This window comes from Pavona decussata, unplaced genomic scaffold (genome assembly GCF_977016875.1).
Source record: "Pavona decussata unplaced genomic scaffold, jaPavDecu1.1 SCAFFOLD_51, whole genome shotgun sequence".
Taxonomy (NCBI): Eukaryota; Metazoa; Cnidaria; class Anthozoa; order Scleractinia; family Agariciidae; genus Pavona; species Pavona decussata.
In genome coordinates this window covers 2,955,001-2,972,331 of record NW_028145473.1, presented here as the reverse complement: position 1 = coordinate 2,972,331, position 17,331 = coordinate 2,955,001, and the positions used below count along the sequence as shown (strand labels likewise).

General features: G+C 40.4%; 1 protein-coding gene and 1 long non-coding RNA gene across 3 annotated transcripts; both read right to left on the bottom strand.

Annotated features, from left to right (window-relative positions):
* Nucleotides 1–108: 108 nt before the first annotated feature.
* On the bottom strand, nt 109–1,674 carry LOC146481070 (perlucin-like protein). 2 transcript variants are annotated; one of them, XM_085108759.1, is made up of 2 exons: nt 1,494–1,674; nt 109–682 (listed from the first exon to the last, which is right to left on the bottom strand). In XM_085108759.1, exons 1-2 carry the CDS (start codon nt 1,645–1,647, stop codon nt 225–227), a joined length of 612 nt encoding a protein of 203 aa, XP_084964885.1. In that variant the 5' UTR covers nt 1,648–1,674; the 3' UTR covers nt 109–224. The 2 variants fall into 2 exon arrangements, with proteins under 2 accessions (XP_084964885.1, XP_084964886.1); XM_085108760.1 differs by having other exon boundaries at nt 1,521–1,672.
* Nucleotides 1,675–1,770: 96 nt separating this feature from the next.
* LOC146481069 (uncharacterized) lies at nt 1,771–15,849 on the bottom strand. The gene is made up of 3 exons (XR_014864526.1): nt 15,372–15,849; nt 11,036–11,049; nt 1,771–2,471 (listed from the first exon to the last, which is right to left on the bottom strand). It is a non-coding gene; the product is annotated as an uncharacterized LOC146481069 (long non-coding RNA).
* Between the last annotated feature and the right edge of the window lie 1,482 nt (nt 15,850–17,331).

Below are 17,331 nucleotides of genomic sequence, written 5' to 3'. Positions count from 1 at the left end.
TATTATGAAAGTTCTTCCTATAGCTAAACAATAGCCTCCACTCCCTCCCCCCTCGCCCCCCCCCCCCCCCAAAAAAAAAAGACACAGAAGCAAATTCTTGCCAAGCTTTGCTTCCTACACCTCTTTTATTTCTTCAGGTACACGACTATATCTTGAGCTAATTTTGGTTAGATACTTTGATCCTTAAGCAAATTTAATTTTACATGCATGCCAGGTTCGCAGATTTATAACGATTTGATGGAACTGGCCATCTCACAGGAACTCTCGCAAATAATGTTGGGGTAACTATTCGAAGCCCAGCCTCGTAGAGAACAGCCTAAGTCATTCCACTCCCCCAAGATATTGGATCCTCTCATGTGACCACAATCCTCCCAACCACTGTTGTCCGGCTGTCCACGTCCCCATGCTTGGTAATTTCCCTCCACTGGTGTGCCGTCAATCCAGTAAAACTTGGAGTCAGCCACAATTCGTCGAAGCCCAAACCACGCACCCGTGCGTTTTACAATATTATGCTTCCTCAGTTGTCCTAAAATAAACTGGTTTTCGTCTGACGACGTGATTATGGCAAGGTCAGCTCCCATAGCCTGGCACTTTTTTCGAGCGTCAACCCATTTTGAGGTTGGTGTCGTGTCAATGTAATAAAATGACTGTCCATGTTGAACCCAGCCAGTTGGGCAGCAACCTGATTAAACAAAACAAGAAAAAAAATCCTTATATAGGGTCAGTGAATGCTATTTTTTGCTTAAATCTGGTTGAAACTATCCTTACAGATATCAGAGATCCTCCGAAAACATCAGCTTTGCTTTGCTAGACTATAGACGGTTTCTCTATTTTTACGTGAGATATCGCCACCGGTGCCATGATGTAACCACCATCTTTGATCATTTGTGGAAGAAGTGTAGGGGAAAGAGAAAACTGCTCTGGTGTTGAACTCCTCCCACATTTCTTTCACTTGATGATCCAAGATGGATGGCGGCTATACCATCGAACGTCTGACCCCCTGACAGTCTACCGCGTCCCTGACATTCGTGGATAAATGAAGACTGTTATGTTTTATTATTTGTTAAGGCACCTCTTGTTCGTCTTGCTGTCCTTGGTTTTGCTTTGCGTTTTACTCGTGGCACTGGTTAGGTTAAAGTGGTGATTGGGTCAAGGGTTTGGTAGGGAAGTGGTGGTAAGGGAAGGGGCAGGATTTGGGGTTTCAGAAAATAGGAAGCAAGCGCGCATGGCGGTAGTCCAGAGATTGTAAGTGGTGTCAGTTTCGAGCTATTCTTTCACAAATAAACAGAACCTCATACTGAAAAGAACTTCCTAAAAATTGCGCTATTTTGGAAACAATTTGGTATAGAATTATAACAGACATTGATTTTGTCGTTCGCAATTTAATCCTGCTTAATCGTGCTCTTATCATATCATATTTATGTTAACTACATTAGGTCATATCTGTGTGAGCTTTAACTTCTATTTATATTAGGCTGCCAGTTTCAGTTTACCGTTTCTGTTTAGTTTTCTCTTCCTACCACAACTTTCAGTCTTAGCAGACAGATCAAGGAGCAGTTTGTCGATTTCATCGTTGTGACTTCTTATCGCTCCTATCAGTTCCTTCATCTCTTTTTGGGGGCACTTTCCATTCTCTTCATTACTCATTTCGTTTTTCTCTTCATTAATTAGAAGAAGAGGCCAGTATTCTTTTATCTGCTGAGACAATGATTTGAAATTACCATTCTGTCTGTCATGATTACCATCACAATTTTAATGGTTTAAAAAATAAGAAATTTGTTGATATTCAACATGTACGCATATCTTACAAATAAGTAAAAACTTCTTTACTAGAAACAGTTGGCGATAGCCTAACGTTATCCTATATCGAGTCCGTTATATCAGATTTTGTCCTTGTTAGTACGTAAAGGACCCCAAAAGCTTTGTATAATTTAACTTATTCCAATCATATCAAAACAAAGGATATCTTTTTGCCAACCCATCTCTGTATTCAACCCGCTTTTTTGCTAATCGAACAAAGTTCTGTGGGAACAGACGCGAAAACGGAAAAAATAGTCCAGTTTCAAAACTTCCTGGACAACGGGAGCATTGTAGAAAAGCTTGTTTGGACGGAAAGCTTGCGATTTGTTTTCGGCATTAAAAGCTCTGTTTTCATAACTTTCCAGAATTCATGGCACATCGACAATCGACTCGACCTTAACTGTCGTTGACCTAGTTGGCATCCGCTACTTCGATTTTGTTAACGAGCCTTATTACCTTACCACTGTAGACTAACCGCGAAAATAAACGAATAATTACACTTTTAAAAACAGTATAATCCCTAGTTCTTCGTATCTGTACACGTGTTTGTTGTTGTTGTTTTGTGTTTTTCTTTTTTCTGCTTCTTTACCTCCAAGGTTTACAGGATCCTTTGCCTCCGTCGCCAATGGCAACGCGATAAGGAGAAGAAAAAACATTGTCTTCTTGATAGCCTGATGGTTGATTTTGCTGAAAAAATTAAGAGCGTGATCAGTTAGTTTTCTTAATAACACTAGTTGGAAGGGGCGGGCGGGGGGATTATTTAATGAGCGCTACGGTAAACTATATATCCCAGGGAGTTAATGCTTTCACATACGGTAAGGGACTGTTGGAAACACGAATACTACAACACTAGCCACTTGCTTTGATCGCATTTAAATCATGAACTCAGTCACAGAAAAAAGTCATCTCCAAAAGTCCCGAACTATCCCCTCTCTGTGTATGTCTCTCTCTGATCTGAATATACATGTGCTGTGAAAGGAAATTCTTAACCTGTCTTGAGAACATTACAGATCATCATACGATTGACGTCACTGCTACTTGATTATTCTAGATCGCTAACTGATTGATATAATTATCACGCACTAAATCTTTCCGACATCCTCTCCCCATTTGTCTCGGAGAGAGCAAATGTTTGCCAAGAAAATAAAACAACCCTAAAAAGGTAACGAGGCAAATAGTTTATTTAAAAGTTCTGAATTAAAAAAAAAATTTACTTGAATCTATTGAAAAGATAATAAAAAGAAAGCAAGTTCTCGGCTTTAAGCTAAACTTTCAAGACTCTTGTCGGCAGCTACAGCAACAATGCGTGGCCTCTTGCGCAGCAGGCCATGTTGTCCGTTCAACGGCGTCAGAATTCAACTCGTTCTCAGATCTCCTCATCTCCCGATCACATGTCATCTCGAGGGAGTGCAACTGTTGCCGAGCTCGCTCTAGGTACGACTTTCCATCTTGCAGGTTAGCCGCTCTCACCACTCCATCCCAATCAATGATCAGTTTGTCAACGATTCCCATCTTCAATTCCCCGAGGTTCCTCTCGACTTCCTTTATCAGCGTTACATCGCCCACGGCTATGACAGAAGGCTTACCCGAGTGTTTGAGGCGATGTCTCTCGCGTAGTGCTTTTAAGTATTCCTCCGTTGAGCCTCTCCACACCACGTCTTTGTATTGTTTGAGGCACCTGGCACGTTGGCACGCCCTCGCAAGTCTGGGGTCTCTAATTAAGAGATGACATTACTCCAACTCAGCTAGTGGATTTGGTTGCCCGAGCAGCAGTGAGTTTGGGGTCAGCACTGAAAGTTGAGGGTCATCCTCAACATAGTTCAGAGAGCGGTTGTTGAGTGTCACTTCCACGTCAAGCTAAGTATGATATCTTTTAGCTCTGCCCACGTCAGCATCCGAGAGCAGATAGTCTTGCGCAGCGTTTGCTTGACGAGACCTACCAACCGCTCAAACTATCCACCCCACCGGGGTGATCGACTCAAATTGAATTCCCACTTCATACGTACCGTGGTGCGTCAGGTAATCATGAAACGTCTCGTCCTTCATAATGGTCTTCAGTAGCTTCGCCGCGCCACCGGAGGTTTTTCCATTCTCTGAATATAGAAAGTATCTGGGCGTCGTCGGCATGCTACGAACCTTTTTAAACTTCTCATGAATTCTCTCGTCTCCTGCATGGGTAAAGCATAATGTAGGTCTTGTCTTCGTTCTTCTTTCCCTTTCGATACTTCAGAGGTCCGACGAAATCGACACCAACCACTTACAACACTGCTGTTTCCTCAGTCCGTGCTCTTGGTAAATCTCCAGGAAGAGGATTTGTTTGTGCGGTTGCCTGGAATCGTTTGCAGCCATAACATCCCTTTTTGATCCTTTTCACAAGTCGACTCAGTTTTGGCACCCAATGTCGCTCGCGCACTTTGGTCGTCGTCAATACGAATTCCCCATGAAGCACGACCAAGTGCATGTGATGACATAATCAGCTTCTCAGTATAGAGATGTGCATCGGGACGATAAATGGGGTAATCTCCCTAAATTCTCCCTGGGCACTCCAGCAGCCCGTCACGTCTCTCCTTCAGGTTCAATTAAAACCTGTCGCCCTCAAACTTCTATGGATTCTTGCCGCTCCTTTGCGCACGGTCTAGCGATCCAGAACTATTTCTGTTTGTCTATCTCCTCAGTCATGAGCGCCCCTTTAGTTCACTCTTTCTTATTCTTACGGGAATTGTGTGTAAGTAGTTACTGATATTTAATTCGCCTGGTTGCTCGTTGTCTCAGTCGCTCTCTTTCACGTTACAGTTAAGTTATTCGTCGCTTGCTTTCTTGCTTTCTCTCTCTCTCTCTCTCTCTCTCTCTCTCTCTCTCTCTCTCTCTCTCTCTCTCTCTCTCTCTCTCTCTCTCTCTCTCTCTCTCTCTCTCTCTCTCTCTCTCTCTCTCCCTCTCTCTCTCTCTCTCTCTCTCTCTCTCTCTCTCTCTCTCTCTCTCTCTCTCTCTCTCTCTCTCTCTCTCTCTCTCTCTCTCTCTCGCTCTCTCTCCCTCTCTCCCTCTCTCTCTCTCTCTCTCTCTCTCTCTCTCTCTCTCTCTCTCTCTCTCTCTCTCTCTCTTTCTCTTAACTTCTTTCCACGTTTGCCGACATATTCAATGAATACATTAATCGACTTTGCATTTTGTTTCAAAATTTCTTTTCGTTTTTCTAAAACGCAGTTGGCCATGTAAATTTCCCACCAAACAGACGCGAGCGCCATACGAAAATTGGTTTACCTGTGGTGCTGCGAACGGAAGGACGAACAGGGACGTCATAACCAAAGCCAACATTTCTCGCATCGATAGGTTACCGTATTTTCTTACCCACGCGCGCGCCTTCTTCGCGCGGAACTCCGCTAAAACTCTTCCTTTGTTCTTATTGAAACAGTTATAAGAAAGATATTTTACATACGCTGGTATATTCTTATAATATCTATGATAGCTATCAAGTTTAACAAGGGATGGTGTTACAGGACGTAATGATAATGGTAATGTATTTATATACCGAACATATCACATAGTCTGATGTGATGGCGGTTTACAATTCTTCTGTGGGGTGAGATCGGACGTCAGGATGTAAATAAGCGAGGCCGGCTGCGCTGCAAAAGTCTTGACAAATCATTGTTAGACTGTTCACAGTCCCCCTATTTTTCCGTGGGATTCTCGAGACCGGTACGCTTCGATGGAGCTGCCGCCATCTTGGTTTGTAAAAGCGAGCCCGATCTGGGGAGAGTGTCTAAACTACCGAGGGGAGGAGAGCGGAGTTGGGAGGCGGCGGGAAAAATTTTTCCGCTTCCCCTCACCGACTATACTAACACCCACTCCCGCCTCCCTCGGTAGTTTAGACACTCTCCCCAGATCGCGCTCGCTTTTTCAAACCAAGACGGCGGCGATTCCATCGAAGCGTACCGGTCTCGAGAATCCCACGGAAAATAGGGGGACTGTGAACAGTCTAAATCATTGTAGGATTTAACATTTGCAACACTTGTTTAAGATAGTTAGGCAACTGTTTTCAGTCCAGTTGAATACGTATAATATTTGTAATATTACCATTTAGGGTATCGGTTAACTACGTGCTCCTGCGACAGGCACTCTATTGGCTGTAAAAGTCCCCAGGGAAATTCTTAAAACCTTGTATACGCCCTTGCATGCCAAATCACTCTCTTCTCGCAAGTCTAGGCGACTCAAAAGTGTCTACAAGTTTCCCCACTCCCCCCTCCCCCCTCTTCAGCGGCGCTGGTAAGTTCCTCTTTAAGCTCATCCTACGCCTTATGCAAAATTTTTTCATCCATAACTTATCCATCATAAGATACGAAAAACAATTTGGAAGCAACGGAAAAACAAATCCAGCCAAAAGAAAAGCAATGTATTAAGCCATGCTCCCTCCCCCCCACCCCCCCCCCCCCCCAAAAGAAAAAAATTATAAAATGAAAAATAAAATACAAGGAGAAAAGGGTGATGGCAACTAAGGTAAACAAGGGAAGGAAACAGTGTTACATCGAGAAGGTCTGACTGGACATGTGTGACAAAAAGAACAAAATATAATAACCAGAACGACTACAAACTGAAACAAACTTTCACTCAACCAGTGAAGAAGACAACATTGGTCAATGTGGACAACAACAGACAAATATGTGGGTCAAGTGAACAGAAAGCTATTAATAACCTAACTGAGTAAATAACCGAAAACACTTATCAATAACAGCTATCAACTTCCATAGGTCAAGGAAACTAACCTAATTCTTCATGTTACGTGCAATAATTCATGTTAACATCACAAGAGCTAATTGTTTCTACTAGCACTGAGCAATTATTTATCATAAACAGCTTAAAATGCTAGAAAAAAAGTAAACCAAACCTACTCAGGTAAAGCAAATGGACGTAAGGTAAACAAACTGAATTGAAACTAAATTTATTTTACAAATTTAGCGTAAGTGAGTAGCAAATGAAGGTAATTTAAAGTATATCAATTGTCTGGGTAAAGAAGTTATTAAATAGAACTTTTTTTCTCTTTCCTTGTGGTCTGTACTTAACTTAACTCGCGCGTGTAATGTTAAAAAAGTAGCGTAGTTGTGTTAGTATGTATTGTATTGTAAGTTTAGTGATGTGCTGTACATAAATAAGTAATACGTTGTAAAGGGGTATAGAATGGCAAAATCCGAGACCCGCCGAGACCTTCATTTAAAAAAATCCGAGACCGAGACTTAACTACTTTTTCTAAATCCGACCCCGAGACGTCGTGATGCAAAACGTGTTTTTTACTAACACTGCCGAAAAGCATAGTACGGCAATTTACGAGCAGAATTTATCCAAGCTTACATGTTTCACAGAAGCTGCAGAAGCGATTGCGATCTTGAGCCGTTTTTCAAAATTGTTTGTTGTCAGTTTAGGACGGTTAATTCAGAATTAAATTTTCGCTTGGTTTGCGAGACTCCGAGATTGAAATTTCAAAATGCGAGATTCCGAGACCCGTTTTATTTTTTACGAGTTCGAGATTTCGAGACTCCAGTTTGAGACGCCGAGATTTCGAGACCCACCGAAAATTTGCCGAGACCCATTATTTTTCAAGGACCATTCTATACCCCTTTGTAAGTTAGTTGTGATATTGAATTAAAAAATGTTAAAAATATAAGCTACAAAAACTGAATACCTTGCGTATAAAAAGCTGAAATAACAAGGTCACAGATGCTAAAATCCTAATGTGATGCAATAACGGTAAATTGACTCTGACACATACCAAATCTGCCTTCAGAAAGAGCCAGTTGCTGTGAAATCTAGTTTGCAACTGAGAGATGCCAATTTCTTGCCAGTTCTACTGATGTGATTTCCTGTGGTGCTTCTCCCCACCCAGTTCTCACCCCTGCCTCTCAGGTTCATTGCTTTCTAATTTTTCTATTTTTGTGTGTGAAGATTCAAAGTTAGGATCTTAGCTTTACTGGTCATCTTGAGGCAAGGTTCAAGGCATTTAGACGTTGATGTCAGATGAAGGATCCAAACAATTTTTTATTTTTTTTTAATTTTTTTAACAAGGTACTAGTGAGCAGCACACAGCAACGAAATCTTGTTTACTCAAGGTTTATTCTCCTGACCGGTTTCGTCTGATAACTACAGACTTCATTAGGGAGTTTGGAACAAGATTACATGGGGAACTTATTTGTACACAACTTTTACAATACAAATCACGTTCCCGTATGGGTATGAACAACAAAACACCCACAAGATATACGTGCAGGATATGTTGACTAAAATCCTGCCTAGAACGTGTGATGTTTAATTTGAAAAATTGTTTTTTGGGGCTCACTTATTTAAGGTTAAATCCGTGAGCCCCAAAATTAAACATTTTACTGATTTTGTTGGCGACAGCATCGTGTGGAAAACATTGATCAAAACAAAGCTCAAACTGCATGTCATTGGGGTGGTCAGTTTTGAAATTAACGTTTCAGGGCAAACTTTTTTTGGCTTAAGTAACACAGCACCGTATAGCTTAAGTTACCCCAAGGTGTCGTAGTGTGATGAGAAAGTTTGCACGCAACTTGTCGACGGCCAAACTCCGATTCTAACTCAAAACTAACCCTATTTCAAAGGCCAAATCAATGACCCTAATTCAGCAATCCCAAAAATAACCTTGGGTTAGAGTCAATGTAAGCAATTTCTGTTTCCTGGAGGTGTAAAATATCCAGGTCACGTGATTTGAATTGTTCCCCTAGTTAACACATGTCCTCTGAGAAATTATCATAGTTTTGGTAAGGGATAAATATAAATATCCTTGAAGACACCTCTTTTTTTAAATGTATCATGAAAGTTCTTCCTATAGCTAAACAGTAGCCTCCCCTCCCTCCCCCCCCCCCCCAAAAAAAAGGAAAATACAGACGCAGAAGCCAATCCTTGCCAAACTCTGCTTCCAACACCTCTTTTATTTCTTTTGGTACACGACTATATCTTGAGCTAATTTTGGTATGATACTTTGATCCTTAAGCAAATTTAATTTTACATGCATGCCAGGTTCGTAGATTTATAACGATTTGATGGAACTGGCCATCTCACAGGAACTCTCGCAAATAATGTCGGGGTAACTATTCGAAGCCCAGCCTCGTAGAGAACAGCCTAAGTCATTCCACTCCCCCAAGATATTGGATCCTCTCATGTGACCACAATCCTCCCAACCACTGTTGTCCGGCTGTCCACGTCCCCATGCTTGGTAATTTCCCTCCACTGGTGTGCCGTCAATCCAGTAAAACTTGGAGTCAGCCATTCGTCGAAGCCCAAACCACGCACCCGGGCGTTTTACAATATTATGCTTCCTCAGTTGTCCTAAAATAAACTGGTTTTCGTCTGACGAAGTGATTATGGCAAGGTCAGCTCCCATAGCCTGGCACTTTTTTCGAGCGTCAATCCATTTTGGGGTTGGTGTCGTGTCAATGTAATAACATGACTGTCCATGTTGAACCCAGCCAGTTGGGCAGCAACCTGATTAAACAAAACAAGAAAAAAATCCTCATATAGGATCAGTTAATGCTATTTTTCGCTTAAATCTGGTCGAAAGTATCCTTACAGACACCAGAGATCCTCCGAAAACATCAGCTTTGCTTTGCTAGACTATAGACGGTTCCTCTATTTTCCTATTTTCCTCCGGTGATGATGTAACTGCAATCTTTAATTTGATCATTTGTGGAAGAAGTGTAGGGGAAAGAGAAAACTGCTCTGGTTTTGAACTCCTCCCACATTTCTTTCACTTGATGATCCAAGATGGATGGCGGCTATACCATCGAACGTCTGACCCCCTGACAGTCTACCGCTTCCCTGACATTCGTGGAAAAATGAACACTGTTATGTTTTATTATTTGTTAAGGCACCTCTTGTTCGTCTTGCTGTCCTTGGTTTTGCTTTGCGTTTTACTCGTGGCACTGGTTAGGTTAAAGTGGTGATTGGGTCAAGGGTTTGGTAGGGAAGTGGTGGTAAGGGAAGGGGCAGGATTTGGGGTTTCAGAAAATAGGAAGCAAGCGCGCATGGCGGTAGTCCAGAGGTTGTAAGTGGTGTCAATTCCGAGCTATTCTTTCGCAAATAAACAGAACCTCATACTGAAAAGAACTTCCTGAAAATTGCGCTATTTTGGAAACAATTCGGTATAGAATTATAACAGACATTGATTTTGTCGTTCGCAATTTAATCCTGCTTAATCGTGCTCTTATCATATCATATTTATGTTGACTACATTAGGTCATATCTGTGTGAGCTTTAACTTCTATTTATATTAGGCTGCCAGTTTCAGTTTACCATTTCTGTTTAGTTTTCTCTTCCTACCACAACTTTCAGCCTTAGCAGACAGATCAAGGAGCAGTTTGTCGATTTCATCGTTGTGACTTCTTATCGCTCCTATCAGTTCCTTCATCTCTTCCTGGGGGCACTTTCCATTCCCCTCATTACTCATTTCGTTTTTCTCTTCATTAGAAGGAGTGGCCAATATTCTTTTATCCAACTCTGCTGAGACATTGATTTAAAAATTACCATTCTGTCTGTCATGATTACCATCACCATTAAACTAAGAATTTTTTTGATATTCAACATGTACGCATATCTTACATATTAGTGAAAGTTTTTTTACTAGAAACAGTTGGCAATAGCCTAACGTTATCCTATATCGAGTCCGTTATATCAGATTTTGTCCTTGTTAGTACGTAAAGGGCAAAAGCTTTGTATAATTTAACTTATTCGAATCATATCAAAACAAAGGATATCTTTTTTACCAACCCATCTCTGTATTCAACCCGCTTTTTTGCTAACCGAACAAAGTTCTGTAGGAACAGACGCGAAAACGGAAAAAAAAATAGTCCAGTTTCAAAACTTCTTGGACAACGGGAGCATTGTAGAAAAGCTTGTTTGGACGGAAAGCTTGCGATTTGTTTTCGGCATTAAAAGCTCTGTTTTCAGAACTTTCCAGAATTCATGGCACATCGACAATGGACACGACCTTAATTATCGTTGACCTAGTTGGCATCCGCTACTTCGATTTTGTTATTACCTTACCACTGTAGACTAACAGCGAAAATAATCGAATAATTAACAGTATAATCCCTAGTTCCTCGTATCTGTACACGTGTTTGTTGTTTTGCGTTTTTCTTTTTTCTGCTTCTTTACCTCCAAGGTTTACTGGATCCTTTGCCTCCGTCGCCAATGGCAACACGATAAGGAGAAGAAAAAATATTGTCGTCTTGATAGCCATGGTTGATTTTGCTGAAAAAAGTAAGAGCGTGATCAGTTAGTTTTCTTTATAACACTAGTTGGAAGGGGCGGGCGGGTGGATTATTTAGTCAGCGCTACGGTAAACTATATATCCCAGGGAGTTAATGCTTTCATATACCGTAATTTACTACAATACTTTATTTAACCACGCTACATCTATAGGAGTGATAAAAACTCGTTAAAACATGACTTTGTGCGTGAAATGAAAAGCATCAAAAAGAAAAGAAATAATTTAAAAATTACTTAAATTACTTAAATCTATCTAAAAACCTGCTTCTTCAAAAGACATTTAAAAGTAGAAATATCCTTGGTATTTCTAACATACGTAGGTAACGAATTCCAAAGTTTTGTGGCTAGAAATGAGAATGACTTATGGCGCCATTCTAGATTAAAAGTGGGTAGGTAAGGGACTGTTGTAAACACGAATACCACAACACTAGTCACTTGCTTTGATCGCGTCTAGATGATGAACACAGCCACAGAAAAAATTCATCTCCAAAAGTCCCGAACTATCCCCTCTCTGTGTATGTCTCTCTCTGATCTGAATATACATGTGCTGTGAAAGGAAATTCTTAACCTGTATTGAGAACATTACAGATAATCATACGATTGACGTCACTGCTGCTTGATTATTCTAGATCGCTAACTGATTGATATAATTATCACGCACTAAATATTTCCGACATCATCTCCCCATTTGTCTCGGAGAGAGCAAATGTTTGTCAAGAAAATAAAACAACCCTAAAAATGTAACGAAGCAAATAGTTTATCTAAAAGTTCTGAATTAACGTTCACTTGAATCTATTAATTGAAAAAATGATCAAAAGAAACCAAGTTCTCGGCATTAAGCTAAACTTTCAAGACTCTCGTCGGCAGCTACAGCAACAATGCGGTCTCTGGCCTCTTGCGCAGCAGGCCATGTTGTCCGTTTAACGGCGTCAGGGTTCAACTCGTTCTCAGATCTCCTCATCTTCCGATCACATGTCACCGCGAGGGAGTACAACTGTTGCACAGCCCGCTCTTGGTACGAGTTTCCATCTCGCAGCTTAGCCGCTCTCACCACTCCGTATCGATCAATGATGAGTTTGTCAACGATTCCCATCTTCAATTTCCCGAGGTTCTTCTCGACTTCTTTGATCAGCGTTACATCGCCCACAACTATGACAGAAGGCTTGAGGCGATGTTGTGCTTTTTTCGTTCTTCTAAAACGCAGTTGGCCATGTAACTTCCCACCAAACCGACGCGAGCGCCATTCGCATTGGTTTTTCCTGTGGTGCTGCGTACGGAAGGACGAACAGGGACGTCATAATCAAAGCCAACATTTCTCGTATCGATAGGTTACCGTATTTTCTTACCCACGCGCGCGCCTTCTTCGCGCGGAACTCCGCTAAAATTCTTCCTTTGTTCTCAGCTTTATTGAAATAGTTATAAGAAATATATTTTACATACGCTGGTATATTCTTATAATATCTATGATAGCTATCAAGTTTAACAAGGGATGGTGTTACAGGACGTAATGGTAATGGTAATGTATTTATGTACCACACATATCACGTCTGATGGCGGTTTACAATTCTTATCTGGGGTGAGATCGGACGTCAACATGTAAATAAGCGAGGCCGGCTGTGCTGCAAAAGTCTTGACAAATCATTGTAGGATGTAACATTTGCAACACTTGTTTAAGATAGTTAGGCAACTGTTTTCAGTCCAGTTGAATACGTATAATATTTGTAATATTTGTTTAAGTTTGTTAGATTATTCTTATTCGCGTAAAAGCCCCCGAATGACCATTTAGGGTATCGGTTAACTACGTGCTCCTGCGACAGGCACTCTATTGGCTGTAAAAGTCCCCAGGGAAATTCTTAAAACCTTGTATACGCCCTTGTATGCCAAATCACTCTCTTCTCACAAGTCTAGTCGACTCAAAAGTGTCTCCAAGTTACCCACTCCCCCCTCCCACCCCCCCCCCCCCCTTCAGCGGCGCTGGCAAGTTCCTCTTTAAGCTCATCCTACGCCTTATGCAAAATTTTTTCACCCATGACTTATCCATCATAAGGTATAGCGTGGGTATTATGCGAATGTGAATTAATTATAACTGTTCTCAGTTGTGTAGCGTAATGCAATCTTTGGTTAGTGTAGTATCAGGTTTTGTGCACCGTAGGACCGTTAAATTGTAAAAAAAAAAAAAAAAAAAAAAAAAGATACGAAAAATGATATGGAAACAACGGAAAAACAAATCCAGCCGAAAGAAAAGCAATATATTAAGCCATGCACCACCCCCACCCACCCCCCCCCCCACAAAAAAATTATAAAAATAAAAATAAAATGCAAGGAGAAAAGGGTGAAGGCAGAAGGCAACTAAGGTAAACAAGGGAAGGAAACAGTGTTACATAGAAAAAGTCTGATAAGACATGTGTGACAAAAAGAACAAAATAAAATAAACAGAACGACTACAATCTGAAACAAACTTTCACTCAACCCGTGAAGAAGACAACATTGGTCAATTTGGACAACAACAGACAAATATGTGGGTCAAGTGAACAGAAAGCTATTAATAACCTAACTGGGTGAATAACCAAAAACACTTATCTATAACAGCTATCAACTTCCGAAGGTCAAGGAAACTAATCTAATTCATCATGTTACGTGCAATAATTCATGTTAACATCACAAGAGCTAATTGTTTCTACTAGCACTGAGCAATTATTTATCATAAACAGCTAAAAATGCTAGAAAAAAGTAAACCAAACCTACTCAGGTAAAGCAAATGGACGTAAGGTAAACAAACTGAATTGGAACTAAATTTATTTTACAAATTTAGCGTAAGTGAGTAGCAAATGAAGGTAATTTAAAGTATATCAATTGTCTGGGTAAAGAAGTTATTAAATAGAATTTTTCTTCTCTTTCCTTGTGGTTTGTACTTAACTTAACTCGCGCGTGTAATGTTAAAAAAAGTGGCGTAATTGTGTTAGTATGTATTGTATTGTAAGTAGTGATGTGCTGTACATAAGTAAGTAATACGTTGTAAGTTAGTTGCGATATTGAATAAAAAATGTTAAAAAAACTGAATACCTTGCGTATAAAAAGCTGAAATAACAAGGTCACAGATGCTAAAATCCTACTGTGATGCAATAACGGTAAATTGACTTTGACACATACCAAATCTACTCTTCAGCTGGCTTCAAAAAGAGCCAGTTGCTGTGAAATCTAGTTTGCAACTGAGAGATGCAAATTTCTTACCAGTTCTACTGATGTCATTTCCTGTAACTGAAGTAGACTATAGGCCTAAATGATGCAAAACTACTTTCGAGAGGAAAGGTAATGTTTACTTAGTTGGAATAGTCCCAAACCACAGCTAACTGATAACAGATGAAAAAACGTAACTTGTGGTCACAGCTTTTGGCATGAAAACATGAATTTCAGCGCGTACAATTTTGCTTGCTCGTGACAAAACGTGTACCAGTAAAATAGCTTGAACGATATTGTGAACTTTTAACTTTATTATAATACAGTTTTTTTTAAATGGGAATGCCAATAAAGCCCTTGCTGCTGAATAAGAAGTGAAACAGACGGGCTTGTAACAGACTGGGTCTCAACGTTGATTGCCACTTTTGTATGCGAGTCGTTTTTCCGCTTACAAGTGTTTTAGAGATGTTACTTTGTTCTCGTTGTAAAAGGGGGATAATCCTATGTTTTAAGAATACTTCTGTTCATGGAATCTTGACTACAGACGAAAACCTTATTGTGAGGGGGTTTTTGTGAAGTGACATCCCAAAACAATACAGCACAAAACACTGCCGATGTCGTCTATGTCGTTCGGCCGTGGTCAGACCGTCGGGTCAAATTGTTTTTCATCCGTTGAGGCAAAAGAAACTTCTTCTCGAGCACAGTATTAAATTGTCCTTCACTCGCTGACGCTAAACATTCTTCAGAATGCGTTTGCATTTCTCAAAGGTGGCTAGCGATTTCTGAAGAACATAGCTTAATTGTTGTGACATTTACAGCACAAAATATGGAAACCGCCGACAGGGTTTCATGAATGCCGGTGGATGACACCCATTATCTTTCATTTCTCGTGGAATTTTAAATTTCGTTATCTCATTTCATGTTACATAGTTAGTATCTTCTTCCAGCTCTAATGCCAGCACTTCTTTACACGTTGAAATTCCTAGTTTATGGAATAATTTCTATCTGACTGTGATAGTGTATTTTTAAGTCGTTGCTCCATTACTAAAATAACATGCCGGTGCCGCATCGCCATCGCCACCAAGTGTACCGTTGAATATGTTGCAAAACTTAGACAATGTACTTACTTTCTTCCAACAGCTGTCGAATTTGTGCGCGCTCCTAATTCACGTAAGTTGACTCCGCCGGTTTGCTACTCTACAATATCGGGAAAAGCGAAAGTGCAACTGCGAAGTGTTATCTTACCTTTTCTTGTTGCTGCAAGGCAGCACCCTATTCAGATCGGAAGCATGCGCAATCGGCCAGTTTAAGATTAAAATTATATAACATCCGGGACATGTTTTCAATAAACGTGACATCACACAATCGTACCCGAATAAACTAAAGTGTACTTTCACCCAGCTGCTCGAAATTGACAGGAATTTTGCTTGACAACAACATAGCGGCGTTCGACATAATCTTAAACGTTCGACACTATTTAAAAAAAGGTACAACTGTACAATGTACCAGATGATGAACCTAGAAACTAAAACAAAGAATTACCTATCCCTTGAATAAGGCAATTTGGACAACAACTTAGTGGTTCAAGTGAAAAAAAAAACTATAACAGAAAGTTATTAATAACCTAAATTAAAAGTGAATAACCAAAAACACTCACCAATAACAGGTATCAACTTCGAAGGTCAAGGAAACTAACCTAATTCGTCATGTTACATGGAATAACTTATTAAACGCCCGGCCCCCCACCCTGCGGGGTCAAGCGATTAAAGGAAGAGACGTCCTCCTCCGTATGGTCTTTTAAAGAAGTCGCTGCCTTTGCTATGACATGTGCAAATGGTTAGACTTTCACGTGGTTCGGATGACTACGTAGTGTGGCGGTCCCGTCCCAATCCGTTGGGGACGAAAAGCAACAACAACAAATAAAACAAACAAACACTGAGGACATAATGAACCCTGTCTGTGACCAGTGTGATTGGCTTGGGCGTTATATCTTTGACAGTTTTCCAAGTTAATGAGACCACAAATTGGCATTCTTTTAGATTTGCGGGAGGATTTCTTGCTATCCGGCTTAGAGAAAGGTCTATTTTCCTTTTTTTTTTTTTTAAGGCTAGAGTTTCCCTTTCTTCAGTTTATTTTTAACTCGTAAATGCGCGCATGCGCAATGAACGAGCTATCGCAATGAGGGAGAAATGTCACCTGATCGGTCGATGGGTCGTAAACTTTCACGCATGCGCAATGAACTAGTTATCGTATATGGGGATGGTCGCTGGTCGTAACTTTCAAATGTGGAGTACTCTCACGGCTCGCTTAGGTTCTCTCTTCCCTCAATAACAAAAAGTCACATTTTTGTAGTTCGAAATTAAAATTAATTTCGCGCAAAATAAAGACAGAAAATACGATGGGGAAACGTCTGAGGGTGTTCCGTGCTTATTTGCGTATTCTTCTTTAGCAGTCCAAAGTCATTTGGCTGTTAAGGACGGTGCCTACTAATACCAAAGCATTTTTGCGCAGGTTATGACTATTCGGGAAAAGTAGATCTTAGAAAGGGCAATTGGAATCCAAAAAGAAAATTGGGGGAAACCACGCATTTTTAGAGATAATTAAGTAACATTAATTCTTAAAGGCGCTAAATTACAAAGCAATGTATAGCATTTTTTCCAAATTGAAGCTTTATTATCTCTGAAAAATGCATGGTCACAACCAATTTTCTTTTTGGATACCAAGAGATCTTGCTAAATTCTACTTTCTCCGCATACTTTTAAACAGCGCAAACAATATCCCTGTATTAGTAGGCACTAGAGGGTCCCGGTTCGAACCTTCGTACATGTCAACGACAAAATCACTTTAAAAAGCCAAACAATCTAAAAGCCCAGAGAATTTTCAAAATTTAAACTTTATAAAAAACTTCTTAAATACGATTTATGTTTCGAGTTCTGGGCCAACCAAACACAATGCGAACAATGTTTTTTTTTAACAGCTTTATTGACCATCACACATGTTACATACAGCAAATTAAACAGCCAGAAAGAAATGAAATATATGTGCAAAGTGATTTAAAGTGATAAGCTCAAAAGGGCAGGTGCGAAC

What these genes read in the sequence shown, in the direction of transcription:
- LOC146481070 (XM_085108759.1), bottom strand. Translation starts at nt 1,647, where the DNA reads ATGAGTAATGAAGAGAATGGAAAGTGCCCCCAAAAAGAGATGAAGGAA. An exon ending in GAGAAAACTAAACAGAAACG is followed by an intron (nt 683 to 1,493) that starts GTAAACTGAAAC and finishes TTGTTTAATCAG; the next exon opens with GTTGCTGCCCAACTGGCTGG.